The sequence below is a fragment of the Pezoporus occidentalis genome, unplaced genomic scaffold, assembly GCF_034315485.1.
Source record: "Pezoporus occidentalis ecotype Australia unplaced genomic scaffold, CSIRO_AGI_Poc_V1 ctg93, whole genome shotgun sequence".
Classification (NCBI taxonomy): domain Eukaryota; kingdom Metazoa; phylum Chordata; class Aves; order Psittaciformes; family Psittacidae; genus Pezoporus; species Pezoporus occidentalis.
This window is the reverse complement of record NW_026916294.1, coordinates 8,827,000-8,850,607: the sequence shown is the minus strand read 5'-3', so window position 1 is coordinate 8,850,607 and position 23,608 is coordinate 8,827,000. Positions and strand designations below refer to the sequence as shown.

The following is a 23,608-nucleotide window of genomic DNA, read 5'->3' as shown; positions in this document are numbered from 1 at the left end:
ATTATAATACTCTTTACTTTGAAGGGCAATCTCCTGCCCCCCACAGATTCCAAGCACAACTGATTCAGAGCTGTCTGCTGCTCAAACCCCTTTTGCACCAAGACAACCACAACTGTTTGTGCTGCCAACCAGACCGATGGGTTAAGCATCTCCACCCGTGTGTTCAAGCCCCTACATGGCATTAGTCTGACCGGTGCCATCGGTCCTTCTGCTCTCTCTGCTCAGATCATCGGTTGTCATCCTGGCTCAGCACTGGGACCTGTCAGATTCACCACTTGGCATGCCTCCTTCCCTCTATCCTTGTTTCTCTGCGAGCACCTCCTGGCCATACAGCATCCTTTGACTCATTTTTACCAGCCACCTTCTCAGCTGGCAGACAACAAAGAGCTGGGACTTCACAGACCCCAGCAAAGCAAAGGCTCTCAGCAGAGCATTTGCTTTATCTCACAGTACCAAGCAGTCCCAAAGACACTTATGGTCCCAACACACATACGCTCTCCTGAATAAGTCCTGTCCCCACCACACAAATGCAGGCTCGGTGGCAGCCTGCTCCAGGAGTCCCCTCAAAACACACACATGGGCACAACCACCGTCTGCAGCTTGTAGGACAGACCTTGCAGCAGACACTGATGGGGACCCAGGCAGTGTGAGGCTGTTCCTAGAAGTTCCTGTGAACATGGGGAAGTGCTGGGAATCCTGCTTCTCCTCGTGACTCCAACCTTCTTTATCCTTCCTAGCCATTTCCTCTGATCGCTCAGCTACATCTTCTCTTGGATCTCTTTGCAGCGAAGCAAGGAAGCAGCCACACACCAACAACAGATGCTGGGCCATGGAAAACTCTAAACTTCCTCTTGAACAGATACACTGATTGTGCTTTATCGGCCTCCCGTGCTAAGGCAGCTTTGCTAACCCCGTGAATAGTCCTGTACCCTCTCCCCAAGCTCTTTTAAGGTTCGGCATGTGCATCCTCAACATAAAAAGGACATGGAACTGTTGGAACAAGTCCAGAGAAGGGCCATGAGGATGATCAGGGGACTGGAGCACCTCCCGTATGAAGACAGGCTGAGAAAGCTGGGGCTGTTCAGCCTGGGGAAGAGAAGGCTGCGTGGAGACCTCATAGCAGCCTTCCAGTATCTGAAGTGGGCCTGTAGGGATGCTGGGGAGGGACTCTTCATTAGGGACTGTAGTGATAGGACAAGGGGTAACGGGTTCAAACTTAAACAGGGGAAGTTTAGATTGGATATAAGGAGGAAGTTCTTTCCTGTTAGGGTGGTGAGGCACTGGAATGGGTTGCCCAGGGAGGTTGTGAATGCTCCATCCCTGGCGGTGTTCAAGGCCAGGTTGGATGAAGCCTTGGGTGAGATGGTTTAGTGTGAGGTGTCCCTGCCCATGGCAGGTGGGTTGGAACTTGATGATCTTAAGGTCCTTTCCAACCCTAACTATTCTTTGATTCTATCTAAACCTGGGTGGAGCTCCTGGTAAAGGCTTCACCTCCAAGTCTTACCCTCTGAGCACTCCAAACTGAACAGTCCCCCAACAAACTAAAGCAAGTGCCAGTACAGTTTATATCTCTGGGAAGAATCTGTCTTTGCATTCATTCTGTTTCTAGTTTCTAAACACACAGGGCACATTCAGGTGGCAGTTCAACACCCCCTCCCAAGTCAAATCCATATGAAGTGCCACCAGAAGAAGTGGTCACCCTCTGTCCTCTCCTTGCCCCGCTTCTGCTGTGTGACTAAATGCTCCCCATGCTTCTCTGCAAAAGTGAGGGCATGTTTGTAGAGCACAAGCTGTGCTTCTTACCTGAACAACATCAGTAGAAACAGTCAGCACTGAGCCAGATGAAATACATCCTTGGCATTGGCAACACTGAGATGGTCATGTAGAGGTAATTCCTGTCACCCATTCCTAGACATTTCCCTATTCAGCTGTCCAAGGAGTACCCTGTTCTCCCAGCCACCCTGTCACAGCTCTCTTGCTCCTTTCCTTTCCTGTAGATGTGAATGACTTCAGGATTTGACTGATGGTCAATGGCCATCAGTGTGACTGTTGCATTCGTGTTCAAATGAACCAAGACTATAACTGTCCAGGTTCCTCTATCAAGGTTTTGCCTGCAAACAGTGAATGCTTGCAGCTAGTTGCAGATATGGGAATGGGTGCATGGAGCAGCTGTGTTTTCGTTCTGCCTCATGCAGAGCCTATTTAGGCATGACAATGGTGTGAAGCCCCAAGTATTTGGGTCTGGAGCATTTCCCCCTGTGAGGTGTGTGAAATTCTGTGATTGCTTTAAGATCTCATCATGCATCAGTCCTCCTGGCTTCACTTTCAAGCCTTCCTGATTAGTCTGGGGCTAAAAAGTTGGTTGATTTAGTTCTAGCTGAGGGCTAAGCTTCTGCTCTGATACTGCTACTTGAGGAGCACAACCCCTGCTTTTACCTTCACGTTGTCAGTTCTCACACGTGTGGAAGAGCTGAGCACGAGAAAGACACGAACCTCTGCAACTGAACCCTCTGTACTCTCAGGCAGAAAGGTGCAAGGTACCCATGTGCTGACAAACCTCTCCTCACAAAGCAGCAGCTCTTGAGTATAGGACAAGACAATCATTTCCCACCCTGCCACGTAAGGGAACTCTCAACCACGGTGCCAAAATTCACAAACACCGAGAGCGTGACAAGAAAGCACAAGGAATTCAGGTGCAAGGGGCACCCAAGCTAAAGGCATCCAGTGACTCTTTACATCTTCAGGCTGGAGCTGTGTTTGGTGGGCTGTGGGTCTGTGGCACCAACCACATCCAGGTTGACAAGAACCACCCATGTTGGGAGATGCGGTCTCCACAGATCACAGTCTGGTACTTGAGACAGAAGTGGCTGCAGGGTGCTCCCTTTACATCAATTAGCAAGGGCTCTTGATTTCCCAGCAAGCTGCCAATACATCCCTACTTCCATTTAAACACCCAGCACACTGGCATCTGCTGGAACAGCAGCAGTGCCACACAGCTTCCTCTGCGGGACACACCGGAGCGGGTAGGAGCATCCAGCAAGACCTGCCTATATTCCATTCCCCCCTGCAGAGGCATCTCTGGCAAAGGAGAGAAGAGCCCCCTCTGGAAGATCTCTGCACACGAGGATGCATCCATCCCTCCTGGCTAAGCTGGTGACCATCCCTTGCTAACACAGGTGGCAGGAGGTGAGCCAACGCTCAAGGTAGATAGTGATGGCCAAGGCTGGTGTTTTCCCAGCAAGGAGAGAGGAGGGAGCTGCCTGCAGGACGGGAGCTTCCTCTCCAACAGGCCTTGCTCTCCACACCTCTGCTCCTCTTTCTACAGCCACTGGCATTGGCAACTGGTATTGCTAACAGGGAGAGGGGCTGCCGGGGGGGCGGAGGGACAGGCACTGGGCAGGCTGCCTGGGTCACTGCTTGGTGCTGTGCGTTAGCAAGCGTGAGCTGCGGGCTGGGGTCTCCCTTGGAGAAGGCTCCGTGGCTCGGAGGCTCTCAGGCCTGTGGGAGCTGATCGCGACGGTGTGGGGTGAGAGTGAGTGAAGCTTTGAAGAACAGCTACTGCTATACACTCGTGGGTCCAGCGTGGAAGGCTGTGCTGCAGCATCTCAAGTGTAGACTATATGCAGAAGTTACCCAGTCTGTTGGGCTGGCAGAAGATCATTATCTGGCAGCTGCCTTGCTTTCCAGGGACACCTGCTTTCCTTTGGTTGCTGGACTCTGAGTCTGGGTTTTTCCTCTCTGTCGTTTTTTGGCCACGCCAGGAGAGGGCAGGGAATCTCCTGTCGGCCCCAGGGCCTGAGCTGGGGGCTGGGGTCGGGGGGAAGGAGGAACTCGCTGAGGAGCTGCAGTCCCTGGCTTATGCTGCCGGCAGGGAGAAGGGCTTTCCCTCCGAGGGGGCAGCTGGCTTCTGGGGGAAGCGCTGGGGTTCCTGGAAGGAAGGACGGGGCTCCGAGGAGAGGCACAGCTGGACCTCCGCGAGCTGCTCCGTGCGGGAAGGGACGTGGAGCTCGGCGAAGGAGGGAGCCGGCTTTGTATCTGCGCTGCTCGGCACTCGGTGGGGATGCTCCCAGTGGGTCTCTGTGCCTGAAGCCTGCAGGGGAAGAGAAGAGGCAGGATGAAGGGGTGGTTCTGCAAGGGGCTCTGGGGCTCCTGGCACATCTGACGTGAACCTTGCTGGGCAATTACAAGGAGTCTCTGGCACCAGGATGACAGGAGCTGTGCTGTGAGGAAGATGGGCGCTGGTTTGAACACCCCCCTCTGACTCCTGATGCTGTTAAGTAGTGTTTGCCCTGATCCTGCGGCACCCTCTGGGGTGATGCACGGGCATGTCTGGCTGATAGCGTGTATCTGGGACTCTTCTTAACACGCAGCATGCATGCAGCAGCCTCTTCTGAGGCTGGAGATACAATCTGGGAATGAGCTGGCTCAAACCAGCCCACAGGGATTCCTTCCTTTCACCTCATGTATCTGAAAGAGCACAGTGTGCTGGCCGGGTGGCAGAGCCACGGCAGCAGCTGTGCTCCTGGGCTGGACCACCAGCCTCAAGGCCAGGCAGGAAAGCCAAACACGGGTGAATTCAGGTCTGCCTCCAGTTACAGCTCTGTGTTTGTCTGATAGAGAGGCAGGTACCTCCAAAGAAACTCAAGGCATAGGGATGTAGGGAATTCAGAGCATGTGGTGGTGGCCCGTGCTCTGCAGAGCCCACTCTTGTGCACCTCCTACCCAGCTCTTCACATGCTGGCCATCATCTGAGGCAATCACAAGTGCCCACCCCACAGCCCTTGTAGCTCTAATCACAGCAGCCAGGCCAGGTCTCCCTGCAGAGACACAGCCGTACCCAACATGCTGCAAACCTGCTCAGTGCTGGAGGGGCCTCCTGTCAACAGGATTAGACCACATGGAAGAGCCTGAGGAAGAGGAGGTGGCCTCAAAGCCAGGGCAAGTGAAAAGGAGCTCAGCCCTTCGGCCAAACTGAGCTGGAGAAGACAGAGGGGTGGGAATTTCACACACCATGAGCTGAAATGACTGCAGGAAACAGGGATGGACCATGTGCTCAAGCCAAGGGAAGGCTAAAGCAGCAAGAGATGAGCAGAGCCCTGGCTGCACCTCCTTAACCAGTCCAACATTTCACATTGCTCACTGTTTCGGTCTTACCTGTGGGCAACAGCCGCATCCTGCGTGGAGCTGCACAGTGCCGCTGTTGCAGCAGCCATGGAGCTCTCAACCTTGGCTGCCTCCAGCAGCGCTTTCACCGGGGTGATGGGCCGAGGAATCCTGCTCTTTGTGCTTGTGGGTCTCTCTTCTTTCCCCAGGAGGGCCGCCCTCTCCTTCCCTGCCTTCCTTGGGATGGAGTCATCCGAGTCATGGGTGTCCTCCTCGGAGCCAGTGGCCGAGAGCGTTTCTGAGGCTCGGCGCTGCTCCTCGCTGGAGGATGCTGAGGAGGAGGCCCCCGAGGCCAGGCGGAGGAGGCGGCTCTGCCTCTTCTCCATCACCAGGCGAGCCAGGTCTGGTTGCTTTGCTCTCTTATAAAGCCTCTCTTTGGCTGAGAGTGAAGTTGAGAGGTCTGAGCCAGTGTCCTCCTCCGAGAACAAGATGGGTATCCGGCTCCTGTACCGGGAGCCCAGAGGTCTCTGGGGGCCCTGCTGCAGGGTGTCAAGGATGCTCTCAGCTCGCTTAAGGGGCTCTGCCACCGGTGCTGACTTCTCCAGGTCAGGCTCCCTTGTACCCGCCTTGCCAGGCTCTTCCACATCCACCGGGAGCACCGCTTTGTCAGAGAGCTCCGGCTTGTCCTCGGGAGGCTTTGCTACACTGGGAAGGGCCAACTGCTCCCCCACTGTCTCCGAGGTGGTTTCAATGGGGTTAGCGGAGAGCGCGCAGCTCTCCGTCTCTGCCCCTTCCAGCCCCGAATGTATGCTCCCGTTCTCTACCAGCACCAGGTTGTCCTCCAGCTCTTCCTCGATGATGACCCCCTCAAACTGGCCCGGAGGGCAGTACTCCTCATGCCTCATCAGCTGGCCGCCGGAGGACATGACGTTTAGGTGGGTCTTCTCGGCGATGTGAACAAACGTGCGCTCTACTTTGGTAAAGGGGGAGGAAGCTGTAGCCACTGCCACGGGAGGCTTTGGTTCCGATTTAAGGACTGAGGACAGGGTCCCTGGCTCAGATACATCCAGCTGGCTCCCCATAGGCTGTGGCCGCTCGCTCTGAGGTGTAAGTGCAGCAAGAGTGCCCAGATCAACTTCTGGAGGCAAGTCTGTGGTCACCGGCGATTTCTTCAGATCACCTGGTGAAAACAGCACGAGGGTCTTTGAGCCTTCCTCCAGCTCCAGGTCCCCATCAGCAGTGGATGCTCGACCCCTGGATCCCTTCTGGTCATCAGCCAGGAGCGTGGACGGGGCACACTCCTGGCTGCGCTCCGTGCTTTTCTGACTCAGGTCACTGCTGGAACCGCTGTGCATGTCAATCTCATCCCCTTCCTCTTCCACCTCCTCCTCTTCATCTTCCTCCTCCTCGTCCTCTTCCTCCTCATCTTCCTCTTCCTCCTCTTTTCCATTAATTTTCAGGTAAGGTTCCAGAGGCTTGCAAGGAGCAGTCAGGACAACATTTGAGAAATCAACTCTCTTTATCCGCTGGGACACCTTAGGCTTTTCCCAGTAGTTGCACACATCCCTTCTGAAGTCTTGGTAAGGCAAACTTAAAGGCACCGCCTTGGGCAGACCATTCATTTCAAAGGACTTCAGCATAAGGGCCTGCAAGAAGAGAGATGTGACAAAAGGGTCAATATTCAGACATGACATCGACACAGACGACATCAGGATCAACAGCAGTGGGAAGCATCAGTGGAAAGCACCAAGTCCATCGAGCTTCCAGAATACAAGCCTGAGCAGTGATCGCTTGATCATTCCATTTGTACAAACCTCAGAGAGACTCACAGGCAGTTACCAACGAAGGCAAAAACATGTGCCTTCTTTGCTAAGCTGCAGCCTTTAACCTGGACCTAAAAGAGCCGTGTGCAAGCAGTTCCTCAGGATTTCTTCACACTTCCCAATCTTCTTCAGTACTTATATATTGATTTCAGTATTCAGCATATTTGGGTTGGAAAGCACCTTAAAAGTCATCTAGCTCCATGTATATATTCACATCTTCACTCGTTCCTTACTGCAACCATTCAGCAACCATCTTTTATGCCCAGGCCACAGTTTGCTCAAGGGGCCTCTCTGATTTCCTGATCACTTTCCAGTTACCATCCACTGCTGTGGAATCTTTGCAGAGCTCCCGCGTTCCCTGCTGTGCTCCTTCACTCGGGCAACTCCTAATCCTGCTTCCTACAGGCTCCTGCTTTCACTCAGCTGCTCAGCAAGCCATGGAGGCTGACACACAAAGTACCATTATGAGACCCTGGGGTGTCCAAGCATGCAGAGCAACGGGAGGAGAGGACAGCTGGTGGAGGCAGTGGTCCTCGAGCAGCAGGCTGGTGTGGAGAGGCTGCCTGTAAGGCACCAGGAAGGGGCTGTGAAATGATGACAGATAACAGGAGCAGAAAAGCAGCAGCTCACACACACGTGCGCACACTTCGCCAACCAAGCAAACCAGGCAGAATAAATAGGAAATGGCCACTGAAGTTTGGCCTAATAAATGAAAAACCACAGCAGCACCGCTCTGCAAAATGGGTTTAAAAAAAGCCATCTGGGGCACCAAACATCTGCATTTTCAAGCAGCATTTGACAGTGTCAGGGGGCATTTAGGCTACATGGCTAAACAAGCACTCATTTAACTGCATGGGGTACAGAGCAGCCAACAGCTAGCACGTCCCTCTGGTGATGGGAACGTGTCTGTTTATCTCTGGGGGGTGTAAAAAAAGTCCTCAACAGCTTTTCAGTCCAATGACAGGACTTCAGATTGTGCTGAGGATCTCCACGTTATCCTGTGCAGAGCAACTGCCCTATTAGTATGCCTAAGAAAGTGTAAGCACTGTATGCTCATGTATAAAGAGAGACATTTCAAATAGATGGGTGGGCACCATCAGGTTGTTAGGTATGGGGATAAGGTGTCATCTGTTTAGTATTTCTTTCTGTATCTTATAGATTTAAACACAGGCTGACTTTGGCAATGCCTCTGGAGTCCAAAGCTGCTTCTCTTCAATTAAAGCTGAAGCCTAGCCCTGAAATTGGCCCTGTATTAGCCTGATCTGGGCTCTCACTGACCCACTCCACCTTTTGTATCAGGATGCCAGATGTGGAACTCAGACTGCTAAGATACTTACCACCCTTTGGAAAGGAAATTACACATCTGGCTTCCTCCCTCAGGCATTTCTTGGAAATAAGCCCATGCAGCAGCCCACGATTGGATTCTGCCTGCTGGCTGGATTTGGTTTTCCCCAAAAATACACACACAGTGGTATCCCTTGAGTCCTGATCACACAGATGTGCTCCCCCAGTGGGACCAGGACCTTATAAAGAAGCCCTCACCAACACCTGAGCCTCCCCCTGGAAAGAATACCCCGTCCCTAACTACTTCACCCTGTCTTCTAGATGCTGTGGTTGATGGTACGGTTGGAGGATCACTGGTTCCTCTTTGCCTGTGTAAACCTTCAAATCTCCTCTCAGATCTTAGGAGCCTGTGCCATCTCATCTGCTTTCTGGTCAAGGAGAACTGAATCCAGTCCTGCAATGTACATCCTAGATAGGCCAGAGATATGGTTTCCATGCCCTGCAGTCTGTCCCACCAGCAGCCCTGTCTCCAGCAACCACTCAAGATTTTCTGGGATAAGACTGCACTAAGCTGGATGACAGCGAGCAGGACAGCATGACATTGTGTAATAGAAATAATGGTTCTCCTGCTGCTCTGGTCCCCCTTTGCTGTCATTGAGTCATAGGATCATAGAATAGTTAGGGTTGGAAAGGACCTTAAGATCATCCAGTTCCAACCCCCCTGCCATGGGCAGGGACACCTCACACTAAACCATGGCACCCAAGGCTCTGTCCAACCTGGCCTTGAACACTGCCAGGGATGGAGCATTCACAACCTCCCTGGGCAACCCATTCCAGTGCCTCACCACCCTTACAGTTAGCCTGCAATATCTTCCTAACCTCATGTACTTCCACCTCTGGCTGTACAAATTCATTGTGTTCTTTAGCAAATGGACTGCCTTTCTGCCTGTCATTTCATTTCTCATGTCTTTTCCATTTCCCTTCGTGGACACTGCACCCTAAGCACAACAGTGATTGCTTAGCTTCCACCTACCTTTGTGAGACTTGGACTGCTTAACCTGTTGCGTGCAGTACCCCAGAGCTGCCAGACACCATTCCTTAAAGCCGTTGTTTTGCCACTGTAAATGCACCGTGGAGAAAATCCAAAGAGCATAAATATGCCAAAAATGTGGAGCACAGAAGTTACCTCCAAACCCAATGAAAAAAAAAAAAAGGACACAGTTGAAATGTCTCCTGGGTCAAATATTATTTTAACACATAAATTCTTACCTTTCGTTCCTATCATCACCTGAAGTTGTTAACAAGCAACACTGTCCTAGGGCATCAAAGTGGCCACTGTTACTGTGATCAGCAGCTAGCTGCAGGCAGGCATCCTGCTGGACAAGCTGCTCCCTGTTGGAAGCTCTCACTAGAGATGTTTGTGTCCTGTCTTGACTGCCATCGTGTATCTTTTGTACCACAGCACACCCAGCTGCTTTAGGACTATTCCCCAGAGGCTGGAGAACTTTGGTGCTCTGCTGTACCAATGGAAGGAACAGGAGTTCAGGAGTGGAAAGGCTTAGGCTGCAGCTTAAAACTGTAGAATATCAAAAGTGCAAGGAATTTCTGGAGGTCTCTGCTCCAACCACCCCTCAAAGCAAAACCAACTTAAAGCTGGCTGCTCTGGGCCCTGTCTGGATGAGTTTTGAGTATCTTCAGGGCTAGAGAAGAATCCTGAGCCTCCATACGGTTTCCAGGAGAAAAAAAGGGGCTCATACACTGTACGACCTGGAAAGTCAGAGACCACAGCCAAATCCTTGCTCACCTGCCTGCACAAACTGCTCTCTGCCTTTGAGGAGCTGGGGTCTTGTGCATCTTCTGCAAGGGGGAAAGTTTGCACCAGCCTCTCCACAGGTACCAGAGCCTTTGCATGCACCTACTGTCTGCAGTTTCCCTCTCAGCCACTTGCAGGAAAGCACTGAATTACTAATTGTGCACCTCGCACCAAACCAGACAGGGTCCAGCACCATATTTCATAGAATCCCAGACTGGTTTGGGTTGGAAGGGACCTTAAAGCTCACCCAGTTCCAACCCCCTGCCATGGGCAGGGACACCTTCCACTAGACCAGGTGGCTCCAAGCCCCTGTGTCCAACCTGGCCTTGAACACTGCCAGGGATGGGGCATTTCCTCTTCCAACCTGATCCCAGGCAGACCAACAGCAATTGGGGTTGAGCCGCGTGCTGCTCTGCAGCAGGGACTGCTCTCAAAGCAGAGTGCTGATGACAGGCGAGCACGGTCGCATCCCTGAGCGGCTCAGGCAGGACATGACTTTCAGGACAGCCACAATTTTGCATTGCCTCCCTGGGGTTTTGGGGGTGGAAGGGCTGGACGTTTACCAGATGTTCCTGGACACCTTGTTGAATGTCCGATGGGAGGCAGCCATCCATCCACCCTCTGCTGCCAGCCAGGGGAAGATGTGCAGCGCAGGAAACCAAGAGACACATGGTGAGCTGTTTGTGCTGGGTCTGGAGGTGTTGGATTGGACCAGCTCACACTCAGCCAGTTTGGATGCTGGCAACCACCAAGGCGGAGCTGTAAAAACTCACGTAACTTGGATTTAATCGTAACATGCTGCTGCACTGTGACTGGGTTCCGGTCAGTCAAACTGGTACTAGCCTAAACTGGTGTATATTGCACTCCCAGCGTGGCCTTCCCAAAGTACATGGAACACATCTCCAGGAGTCCAGACCTTTGTTTCTATTCCCAGATCAGTCTTAACAGCAAGTTTTCAGCCATCACATCAGTAAACGATAATGAAACCCTCACTGTACTACCAGAGCTCCTTCATCTGCCTGCCTGGTGCTCCCACATTCCTAAGGACGAGCAGGGAATGCCTCCCAGAGCTGGAAAACAACGGGAAGAGAAAAACGAAGCCAGCAAGCAAACAAACAACCCAGCCATCACCAGGGTGCTGCCTTTGATTCTTTAATAAGGTTTTGGTAGTATACAAGCTTTTTGTTTGCTTTCCTTTCTTTTCCGATTGTCTGGATTAACATACATGGATTTAAAAAAGGCACAAAATCCATTGCACAGCTTCTGTTTTGTTTGTTTTTGATGACATTGCCTGTTCCTTGTGGTTTCAAGTGTAGGATTTTACAGTACTCTGCAGCATTTACAGCATGGTCTACATACAGGTAATCAATGCATGCTTTTATACAGGAGACAGAATTCCGATTCTCTCTCAGTATTTCTATATACACAATAATACAGTGGTTTTCTTCTGAAAAAAAGCTTTAAATTGGTCTTGCATGCTCGGTGTGCCAGAAGAATTAGTGCAAGCATATCTTACAGTGTTATTGCAGTACAAAAAGGGGTCGACCTTAGGCTCTAAAGGGGTTAGATACAGGAAGAATAAAAAGACCCAAGGAAAACAAGCTTTGGATCCCTTTAGTCAACTACGTCCTCCCAAGTGGATCCCTGCTCAGTACGGCCTTTAAAGCTCCAGCATTTCCCTCGTCTCCCTGCTGCCCTCCCCCTGAGACGAACTTCCCCAGCTTCTCCAAACCTCCCATCCCTGGCCACTGAGGAGGACTTCTGGCAACTTGAGGAAGCCCTTCTGCTGCGCTCCGAATGCCGGAGACCTGCCCGAAGGGGACTTCCCTGAGATCCACTGCTTCCAGCAAACTCAAGTCCCAGCAGATGAAGGTTCTCAAGCAAACCAGGAAGCACGGCAGGTTACCTACAGCTTTTGTGTCCTCCCAGCAGAAGGGACTACAGAAACCCACAGTCATCTCCTACTTCGAATAGCAGTTGGTTCAATATGGTTTGGACTCTCTCCTGCTTAGCAGCAACAGAAGTCTAGCAAGGTGACACAAGGTAATGCAAAGGAAGGATATGCTGGTCCCTGAGATTCTCGATGGGAGCTGGAAAAGTCAGAGAAGCAGAAATCAAGTTCCCAACATGACGGTAATTGTTCCATTGGGAATGGGAAGAGGCCTTAGTCCTGAGAGATGCAGGTGGCACACAGGCAGCAAGAGCCGTAGTCCGGTCTTCCCTGTAACGGCTTTGATTTGGATATTATCAGGACCTTAGCATATCCTGGAAGTGACATTATCCTCTGCCAACATAGACTAAGCTTGTTTGGGACTGGGAGATCGGGCAGGACTGACAACAGTGAGTGGGAAAAACCCTAGCATCTGAGTTTCTGAAGCAGCTCTTTCTTCAACCCAGCATCAGATGAGGTAAAAGGAGCAGGGGTCTTAGAGCTGCCATGCTTGCTTGCAGGACCTCCGCGTTCCAAGAATCAGCACCATAAATGTCAAGAGAGATGTTGTTCTTTCCAGCATCAAATGCTCCACAGCCTTTCTCTTCCTTTATACCAAGGACAGCCCAGTCCCATGCTGCAGAAATGCTCTGCTCCTCCCTATTTGTGCTTTCAGATGTTTAGGTTTGTGCCAGTTTTCCTAGTGTCTTGGATGGAAGCAACAGCTCCGTGAAGGTGGAATACCTGCCCTTTTGCTTCCCACCTCTGCCCCCACCAGTGTCTCCAGCAAGAGTCAAAGCAGAGCTCCTGGTCTGAGCAGACACGGGGCCCACCTCATTCTTATCACTCGTAAGAGGCTCAGGAAATGGTGAGCAAAGTGGAAGGAAATGATAACCCAAAAGTTGTCCTAGCCCCTAATTGTAAAGGCAACTTAATAGCAGCAAGAAAGAAGAAGAAGGGAATTCTGAAAGCTAAACATCTTCCTTAGCCATAAAAATAACCAGAAGTTAGCAATGCTGAGGAAGAACCTGATCTGGCTTTTTTTAGCTTAGGAAGGACCAAGCTGGAGGGGAAGGAGTCCCATGGAAATCCTCCTTATCAGACTTGTTTGGAGGAAGTTTCACGTTGCTAGATGAATTAATTGCACTCAGAATGAAGCAGAGCAACGTGTCGGAGGAAGCCCTGGGGATCCTTATGGCGCAAGTGCACGAGGTGAGGTAACCAACTTGAAACCCTTTGCATACAGAAAAAGAAAACCTCCAACCACAAAGCAATTCCCTGTTCAAACACCGAGAGACATGCAGGTGAACGTAAAGTGGGGATCGCTCCCAACCCCCGGCTTACACGGTTAGCAGCTTGTTTAAAACGTACATTCATTGTGACACCGTTCTCCCAACAGCAGGTTTAAGACAAAGGAGTTGCAATACATCAAATAATCCTTAGAGACATTTCCAAGAAGTTAATCTTGTTGCTGGCCCATGGAACTGCAAGAGCAGGTCTGCGTGTTCCAGCCGCCCAAACACAAACCTCACGGTATAACGACGCAATCAAAAGGAAGTTAGTACCGCAGGGATCAGTATGCATTTAAAGGTTTAACGTTACCCAAAATAGGTGTTTGCATACCAGTACATTACATCCTGAGTGGCAGCACCTGCCACCAGCTGATGGCGAATGGAGGGGTATGTGTGCTACAGGACACTGCATTAAGAAACCGCGCTGGGCCAGGTTGCCAAAATCAGCTCTGCCACAAGCAAAGGAGGCCAGTGTGCCACCTGAACCAGACACCACGGGGATACTGACCGAGATCCATCCTCTGCAACAGCCTTTTGAGCGCTTGGATGTGTGCAAAGTGGCCCATGACCGGCATGGGAACGCTTTTGTAAGGCATGACCACACATGGCCATTCACACGCCACGTGTGGGTCATGAACACATAGAAACATACATACAATCAGAAATGGAAGCTCCAGCAAAAAGCATCCCAACACCACCCTGGGGACAAAAGTGAACTCAGGAAGCACATCTGGCTTACTTTGGTCAACCGCTCCAGAACCTCTCACTCTGTCAACTAGAGGGGAAGCAGGTCAAGAAGAAAGCACCCAAAGTGCTCCAGCTGACAAACACCTGGGGCAGTTTATTCACTACAGTCAGTAACAGGAGTTTAGGGATTTGCAAATCATCCATGATTTTCAAGGCTTCAGACCTTGTTTGCTAGGTAATGTAGTTTTTTATATCTTGCCCCTTGAAGCCCATCTGTTACTGCCAACAGAGCTCCATAAATACACTGCAGCTATCTCCAAACAGTTCTTTCCCATTTGGGAAAAACAGAAAAGGAAAAATAAAAATGAAAGCTTCCCTTTTGAACAGATTGGGATAAAAGAGCCCTTTCTTCTTCAATGTGAAACCGATCTCAGCTCCAGGTTGAGTTCTGAGAGCGGCGCGAATAAATCTCCACTGACAACCAACCATTAATAAAACGCATCGTTCATGTAACCCAACCCTTTACAATTACAGTAAGAATAACGAAGGTCATTGATGCAGTATTATGCGACTGGATAGCACAGAGATTCTGTGTAGCTCAAGGAAAAGATTCTAGATCCCCTGAACAAACGCAGTGGGCATCAGCAATCCCTCCAGATGAGCAGCAGAAAAATCTCTCTCTGTTTTCAAGAACAATCTTGTGCCACTGCCAAACACTTTGAGGTTCCACATATACACATCACGGCAGATGGAGGCGTGAGAGGGAAGGGCATTAGAAAACAGGGAAAGGACTGAACACATTTTTCCATGCTTTCCGATCTTCAGTCTCACAGTGCATCCTATCGTTGAGCTATTTCACAATACAGGACTAAAGCAGCAGGGGTTATATTTCCTTGCCTTAATTTTATTTACATAGGATCACAGCACCAGCGTCAAACAGTGCACTTCCACAGGAGAGAGCGAGTGAAGCTCCTGGTGATTCGCAGTCAAGGAAATACCTCAATGCTATTAGGTTATATTTGGTATATAGGTCCCGCCCGCTCTCCAGATCACGAAATGGCATTCTGCCTCCTGAATTCGCTTTGTGCAATCAAACTCTCACATCTGGCTTCATCCTGACGTGTTCTGAAATGGCTTGATTTGCTGCTGGCTTCCTCAAACAGCAGGGAAGTGACTCACAGGAAAAATAAAGCACTTGGGAATCTTTTGGATTAAGAGGCCATAGGAAGATATGAGGGCTGTGACTATTAGTACTGTTTCTGAATAAACTCTGGAAAGGCTAAATTGAGATGAGGGTTCCCATCCGACTGCAGAAGGCTTCTACTATAAAACAACTTCTAAGTCTCTCAGAAGAGGCCATAAAACTTGGGGCAGTGTCGTGAGTGATAAAGATGGTATCAAAGCCTGGGGATGCTACTGAAGTAAAAGACAAATGAGGTAGTTCAACACTCCAAAGCCTTTTGGAGTTGCTCTGAAAGGAAACCCTTTGGAAGAAATGTTTGATGCAGGGAGCAGAGAAATGTCCCAAACAACACCTGTGTTGTTTCTCATCTTGAAAGGCTCACAGCCTAGAGGAGACAGAAAAGAAGGTGGATGCTAACTGGCTATGGAGTCACCTTTGGAGAAGAAAACCCAATGACTGAAGAGTCACTCAGTCCTCTCTGCCTCATGAGTGGGCAGGAGAAGCTGCTGAGGACACGTTTCCTTATTAACTGACCAGTTTGAAACAACAGGCCTTTTGGCAGAGGTCCTGTATGCAAAAAATAGATCAAAAGTTGATTTTTTTTTCACCTCAAAAAGGCAAAAAAGAAGATTTGTGACTGATTCTCAAAGACGCGCTGCCTTCTCATGTAATGCAGCAGAAACGGCATGGGAGATATGGTGAAAACCGGGATGGCATAAGAAACACAGAGATGCTTTAAAGCAACGAGATCCTTTGACAGCCTAATAGCAGTGGCACAGGTTAGGTAAGGGAAGAACCGGCATGGTATGTGCCCAAGTGAAGAATACCCATCCTCAGGGAAAAACATCCACCACTCTGTGATACCTCCAGATAGGACAGGCAATGAGAGGGAACATCAGCGAGTTAAAGTTTAGAATACGTGACCAAAGTGTCAGCTCTGTTGCACTTAAAATTGCCCTGTCCTGGCTGATTGAAATACTCTGCTTATTTCTGGTTTTATCTGGAACTCCTCCCCAGCTCCTAGGCTGCAGAACGGGCACAGACACTTTGGCCAGCCCAGAAGACATCCAGAAGCTGAGGAACTTGTACAATTTGCAGCTGGAGTTGAGGCATTTTCTCACTTGCAGAGACCAGGCACCAATTTAAATGGAACTGAAGAGACAAGCTCCCAGCAACAGAAATGGTGTTAAACCGGGCATTTACATGGGTTGCAATCAGATGGCAGCTCTGCCTTCAGGGAAAAAGCATTGCCAGCTCTCTAAATTTACCTCCTCATGTACACAGTCATTCTGGGGAGTTTCTAAGCCCTGAGGATTCCAGGATTTGAAACTTGTGAACCTCTCCTGAAAATGGAAGGTATCTTCCATTATCATCTTTGAAATCAAACAGCCTTTAAACAACGTGATCACTATTCCTCACACAGACTCCATGAAGAGCCGAGATTGCTCCACGTGCCAAATGTGTCATTTTTCACTGTTTCCTCCAAGGAAAGGAAGGGAGGGAAGGCAAGAGGTTGATCAAAGTGCTACTGGGACTATACGGTACAACATGAGATATGCAACATGTAGGAAACTGGTGCAGGAGGCAAGGTTCCCATATTCTTGGGAACAGCAAAGGCAGCAGGTAGTGCAGGTATCCAGGGACACAATAAGGATGCAAGGGATGAGATACCATAAATGCCCACGTAAATCAACAATGGGGCAGGTGGATGTGGAGTGGAAGATGCACTGGCAACCAGGCTGGAGTAAGAGTTTTGTCATACAAGGAAAATACACAATAGGCAAAGGGGAGCAAAGAGGCAGCTAGATCTAAGAGAGCTTCTCAAGCAGTGAGGTGAAGGTACGTGAAGCCTACTAACAGCCCAGGGCTGCAGCTCCCTGCTGTTCTTGCATTGAAATTCAGATTTAAACATAAACTAATTGGGTGACAGCTAAGCAGCAGTATCTCTGCTTATAGAGCAATCCAGGAGACTCCAGAGGAGAATGTCAGCAGGTAAGTCAGCTGCCTCCTCTCAATCCAGTCTGGAGGCCAGCTGTCCAAGTACAGTTTATTCATCCTGGGCTTGAGAGGTGTCAGCTGCCACCATCCTGCACATCTCAGGTGGTGCCAGCTGCCTCCCAGCACTGAAATGAAGAAGGTACGCTCAAACTCTGAGTACCTCATAACAGAAAGGCAGCTAGAGCACCTTCCTTCCTACGAACTCCTCAGAAGTCACTTGGACACAGGATTGCAGAGGTGGGCTGATCTGTGTCTGTCCTTGGGGACCCTTAAAGTGTTCCTACCTGAACTAAAGAAAAGGGCTGAAGGAAAGGTCTTCAAGTCAATATCTGTCACATGGAAAGGAAAGCATTAGTGCAGGTTGGAAGTCTCTAGGAACCACAAAGACACTTAGCCCAACAAATACAACTTTTGAACCAGTCTGTCCCTTTCAGAGCAACAGGCTTGACCACCACAATGTCCAGGCTCAGACCCACAACATAGAGAAAGAGTGGAAGAGCAAGAGATGCTTTTCATCATGAAGAGGTAGCATAGGGATGGGATTATATCACCATATGGCTGTTTTACAGGGCATTTCTATTTTACATTCTGTATTCACTGCAACAAGAGAGACTTTAAACAGTGAAAGAGGTGATGCAACATAACTCTGCCACTTACCTGCCCTTCACTTACTTGGAGCCAACCCCCTCCCACTACAGCCTTCTCCACTGAAAGTGAATGTGTGCTGCATAACTGCATTTACCCAACTCATGCCAGCTTAACCCAAGCATTTACAGTAACATCTTCACAGGAATCCTGTCTCCTGTGGGAAGGAGGGTGGGAAGAGAGTTATCAGTTAGAAACATTTCCCATTCTGCATAGAAAGAAAGTGCAAGGAACCAAGATATAAAAAGATGGCTTTTGTATGTATATACAATTGATGTGCATTTGCTCACTGAAGTAGAGCATGAGATCCTAGCAGCAGCTACCTGTCCTTCTGACGCTAATGGACTCTATCATAAAGGAGTAGCAAATGCTCATTTCAATCCTCATTTTGGATCTGAGGAGAACAAGTGCTATGTACAATGGGAAGCAAGAACATCTCTTTCAAGATGCAAAGCCTGCTCTTGGACCCTTCTGATGGACACAATTTGCCTAAGAGTCTGATGCTGAAAGGGATTTTTATTGCACTGGGATTGACTTGCACTGAGATTGATTTGCACTGAGTGACCCCAGCTGAAGAATTTAAGTAAGCTTTATCAAACATAAAAGGACACATAACTAGGGCACCTAACTTTTCAGCCCATTAACTCCATCATCACCCCATGAGGACTGACAGCCCTCCATCAGTTGTTCTTTTCCCCACTGACCCTGGCTTGCCAGTGCTGTCAGCTGTGCAAATGGACAGTGAAACAAAGCAGGAAATGAACCAATGAACAACTTTCCTTCTGCAGGTCCGTGAGTCCCGTGAACACGGGCACTGGCACAGGGGGAAGGCTCAAAGGGATGGCTGGGATGGGGTGGGAGTAGAGGGTACCTCTTAGAGAACTGCTTCCCCACCTTGACTATGGAAGTGCAGCTTTCAATGGGAAATGGCTGCCTGCCACCTCCCTTGAGTTTTCTAGTTGAAGGTTTTGGGGTTTTTTGTTTTGATTTTGGACGTATTTACATTTATAATTGCAGTCATTATGAATGAAAAAGAAATAAATGCAATATAAATGTAATCTACCAAGGTTTTTCTTTAAAATGGCACTGTAACTAGTTTTAATATTAATTTATTACATTTCCAGAGATATAAAAAGAGCTATTTTCACATTTCTTCCATTTGCCAACTGGTCCTCAACAATGTGTGGATTCCACAGTAATTACAGCATTAGATGAAGATGTTAGAAAAAAAAATTCTGCAAATTGACTATTTTTAATACTCTTTGCATACTACTGTAACATCAGGATTCCAGTCATTAGCACCAATTAATTTGTTCAGAATTAAACTGTAAAAGACATATTGAGCATGAAAAACTTCCCATAAAACCCAGGCGACAGCAGCATGTCCAGTTATTCTGGTATAGAGCCCAAATTTGATGGTTTAACATGACTGGTTTAAAGATCAATATCCCACCTTACAGAATCAGAACAGCAAAGAATTCAGTGTCTCGTAACAACATGTTTCAGAGGTTTACCACCCACCTATGACTTTAGAATGAGCATCTTACTTCTAGTTTGACCTCTGTTACTTTATCTTCCAGCACCCAGAGCCTTATCTTTACCTGGCAGACAAAAAACCCATCCTGCTCTCTTCAGAGAGGTGCTCCTAGCAGCAATCACATCACTTATCTTATTAAGCCACCCATCTTCCTGTCACTGCAAGCTTTCTTCCTCAGTGATTTCTCTTCTGGACAGCCACTAAAGGCATGGCATAGTGCTGAGCTAAGGGCAGGAGATCAGGAGTCCTAAGGAGAACCATCTCCTCGCGTAAGAGACACCAGCATATAAACATACTTTGTTTGGTTAGTTGGTTTTCAATTGAGTAATAATTTTATCTAGAAGAAAATCTCATAAAAAGTCTGTATAAATCAACCATCTTTATCAATCACACTCTTGAACTTTAAAGCTTACTTGGCAAGAACAGATCTATATATAACCATGATGAGTGGTGGTACGTTACTGCCCTTTAAAATCTCTGTATGGAGCTCCTGATCAGCTAGTCATTGGTTTTGTCTGAAAGGGGCAGGCTAGAGTTTGCCAAGACCCTGTTGTTCCCTCTTCTCACTGAGAAAATGATGCTATTACTTAATAGAACAATAGAAATTTTCATTCCTAAAGCTGACCTTGAAAAGTGACCATCAGCTACAAATTATCAGGAGCTACTGATTTTTAAATCTACTTCTTTCACAAATTCCATTTTCTCTGCAATGGTAAAGTCTCTACTGAACATGTTAAAAATAACACCAGAGTACAGTCTACCAAAGGGAGTCATTCCCTTCTCATGTCACTCTGGCAAAAGCAAAGCATTGCTCTCTGTGGTTTCTGGACCTGACAACAAAAGAATTGGAAACAGGATTAGGCAACTGGCCAATTCAGTCCATGTATTTCTGGCAAAAATAAAACTGATCAAAAACTTGCAGATACACATTTTGGCTGGGCAGAGAAGTGTCCTGTTCGCTGATGTTCTTGGGGCAAATCAATAGAAATTGATGTCACTGATTCAAGAAGGACTGTGGGAAGAGACTGGTCATGCTCATGCTGCGTTTTCGCAAGGAGAGCGTGCTGCCCCCTCCACCTCCATCCCACCAGGATGCTCTGTGGGCAGGCAGCACACACCCAGCCTGCCTGAGCATGTCCTGCAGCATGCAGACCCACTGGGGCAGGTCCTATAAGCTTCAGGAAGGACCATAGGTGGCTTATAGAAGAGTGAATGACATTAAGAGAGCCTCAGGCAGGGCAGATACACCTACAAAAATACGTATTTGGAAAGAAGCATTCATTGTAACTCCACTGGGAACACCCTACCTATGCAGTAATACCTCAGTGTCACAGCTTTCTTCCAACACCCATTTTCACATAAAAATCCCAGACTGGTTTGGGTTGGAAGGGACCTTAACGCTCATCCAGTTCCAACCCCCTGCCACAGGCAGGGACACCTCCCATTGGACCAGGTTGCTCCAAGCCCCATCCAACCTGGCCTTGAACACTGCCAGGGATGGGGCAGCCACAGCTTCTCTGGGCACCCTGTGCCAGGGCCTCAGCACCCTCACAGGGAAGAATTTCTTCCTAATGTCTCACCTAAATCTCTCCTGTCAGGTTAAACCCACATCTGTCTGAGCTCTCCATATGCTTTCCTTCTCAGTATCCTGTGTTTATATACATTCTGCAGAGTATATTACTTCAGACCTCCACTTTCCTAAAGCACTGAGCACCAGCAATGACCCTTTCATCATTAACCTTAACATCCATGCTGTCTCTTCTCCCAGAGGACCAGACCCAAGGCTCATTTCAATAGAAGACAGTTACCACACTCACTTCACAGAACGGCTTTGTGCAGTCTGGTGTTCCGCACTGCAGCTATACTGAAAGGGCAATATATCCCTGAAAACTCAGGAAATAAGGATACTTATGACAATGTAACTTTGACCCCCCCTATTCTTTCGAGGTTCAAGTCAGGTTTGGACAAAGGCTTTCAGGGGCTCTGCATAACAAGTGCTGAGGCCGGTTTATTTCTCAAGTGAGATCTGTTCCACAGACATTTCAAAGCAAGGCCAAGAGGCAGGGCTGCTCTGCCACTGAAAAGCTGCAGGTGCCTGAAAGTTCTGGGATTTAGAAAAAGTGGAATATGCAGCTGGATCAGCAGGAAAATCCTTGCTGTCCACCTCTTGACAGTCAGCGCCTCTGGGGGAAGGCAGGCAGATTTGGAGCAGCTTAGGAGTGGAGAGCAGACAAACAGGTCCACTGCCATGGAACAGAGGCAAAGTCAAAGGGATGGAAATAGATGGTCGCTGTATGGAAACCAAACTGCAACAAAAGCAAAGAAACAAAGAGCTACGTAACCCTAACTCCACAAGAGGGGCAGATCCTGAGGTCCTGCCTCAGATGAGCTTCCAGTGGGAGTCTGCCTGTATCTAAATGGAGTAAAACCACCTATAGGTTTGTCCTAGTGTAAGACACCAACAAAGATGCTTGAACCAACTCGCCCCGGGGAAGACAACGCTCGCCGATACCTCCACAGTCTCTCCCCTCCAGTCACAATTAGGCATTGATTGCCCGTGTTCAGCGAGGCAGCCCTGCACTTCCTACCCCAAGGCTGCAGGACGCGCGAGGGAGTCTCTGAGATGAGCCCTGGCATCCACCTCTTTCACACATCACACGTTCCCCTTCTGCGTTCTCCTCTTCGGCCATGCTGCCGCCCCTCGCCCAGGGTGCTGGGAGGTTTAGAAAGGCAGATGTTTTCAGTCTCGGTGGGGTCTGGTTGCAGGGGCTTTGGAAGTTACAGGTACCTCAGTCCAGTGTTGTCTGGGATTCAATATTGCATTAAGTGGTGACACATTGTGGGCAGGTGGGATCTATTATTGCATTATGGAGGCTGCTGCTTCCCTGACCAGGCTATGTTTTGTGTGTGAAGCGGGCCCACACCTGCTGGAGCTGGGACCTGGAAATGCGGAGGACGGAAGGCATGAGTCTGTGGTTTCCTGCCGTGAGGGGCATGTGCCTGCGGTGGGGCATGCGCACGGGGCTGCTCTCCGCCGAACGGCTGCGCTGTATGAAAGTGCCACCAACGTGAGGGTAGTGTTCTGTCTCCAGGGTTGAGGAGGAGAAAACGGAGGACGCCAGTCTTCTCAGGGGGCTGTACCTCGGGAGGGAGTGCTGAGAAGGCCTGTCCTCCTCCAACTGAAAAAGACCAAGAAGAGTGGAGGAAAAGGTGTCAGGCAAAGACTTGACTCGCCCCTGGTTTGTGATGCGCATGCTGCGGACATCTTCGCCGGCGGATGAAAAATGCCTTTCTGCCCTACGTGGGGCTCTACTTACTGCTCTGTGCCTACACCTTCCCAGGGATCTGCCTCTACGAGGGGCCTGCCTTGGTCTCCCCAGCCATGCGCAGACGCAAGTGACACCAGCAGCGTCAGCCTCTGCTAAGTCAGTCCCCTTCGCTGGCCTCACCTCTCTGTTCCTCTGGCATCACTCAGCTCCTCATAAGGCTACTCATACCCCTTGCATACAGGAGGCAAACCCACCTGGAAACCACGTGTACGAGAAAAGGTGAAACACCCGGGCTAATATGATTCTATCTATTTAAAAGTGAGGGATTCTCAGGGGCTCTTTCAATGGCTCTTACTAAAACTCACTCCATGGATTCGTAAAGGCAACTCTGGGGGCTGTTTGTTAGTGGACTTTCCCTTTCTCACGCTGCTGGGCTCCCGATACACTTTTCTATCGAGTCCCTGCAGGGGGAGTGTTAATGCTTCCAGTCTGGAGGACAGGCAGCGGCTGGAAAGGCAGGCACAATTCTCCTTGCAGTGAGAAATTCAAACCACAGGAGGAAATGAGGAGAAGATGCGCTCTTAGGCCCCTTCTCAGCTTCTGTGATCCTGGGATGGCCAGGAGAGGGAGGAAAGTATACTTACAGAGGACACCTTGTGCCAGGATGAGATCGTAGTCCCTACCTTCCCTTTACACACTGAATGGAAGAGAGAGGCATTACAGGAATGACTTCAGATTCTTCACCCTGAAAACACTAAGCCCTTCCTCTGCTTTCTACCTCTGCTGTGAAACGAGGGCTTTCGCAGCTGCCAGCAACCTCAGCTTCCAAAACCAGGTCATTTTTCCTGGAATTACATTTTCCCTTTCAAATCCACTCCCTTCCTTGTACTGCATTCCTTCTCAGGAAGTCTCTGCAGGTTTCACAATGTAATTGGCAGATGTGAAAAGGCAGTATTGTATTTTCTTATGCCAGCACTGCTCTCCTTACCTTACTAGAGATGCTGCCCTTGCAAATGATATAAGAAAAAGAGCTAAACTTCTTCC

The 23,608-nt window shown here is 49.3% G+C and overlaps 1 protein-coding gene across 12 annotated transcripts in view; it reads right to left on the bottom strand.

Moving 5' to 3' along the window:
• Positions 1-1,460: 1,460 nt before the first annotated feature.
• TTBK1 (tau tubulin kinase 1) overlaps positions 1,461-23,608 on the bottom strand; it is a 77,210-nt gene continuing 55,062 nt past the window's right edge. For all 12 annotated transcript variants that reach the window (XM_062605913.1, XM_062605911.1, XM_062605902.1 and 9 more), the window contains 2 exons: positions 5,155-6,749; positions 1,461-4,090 (listed from right to left, as the gene is read on the bottom strand). In XM_062605913.1, coding sequence (XP_062461897.1) covers positions 3,661-4,090; positions 5,155-6,749 — 2,025 coding nt within the window. In that variant the 3' untranslated portion in view covers positions 1,461-3,660. The remainder of the gene's footprint in view (positions 4,091-5,154; positions 6,750-23,608) is intronic.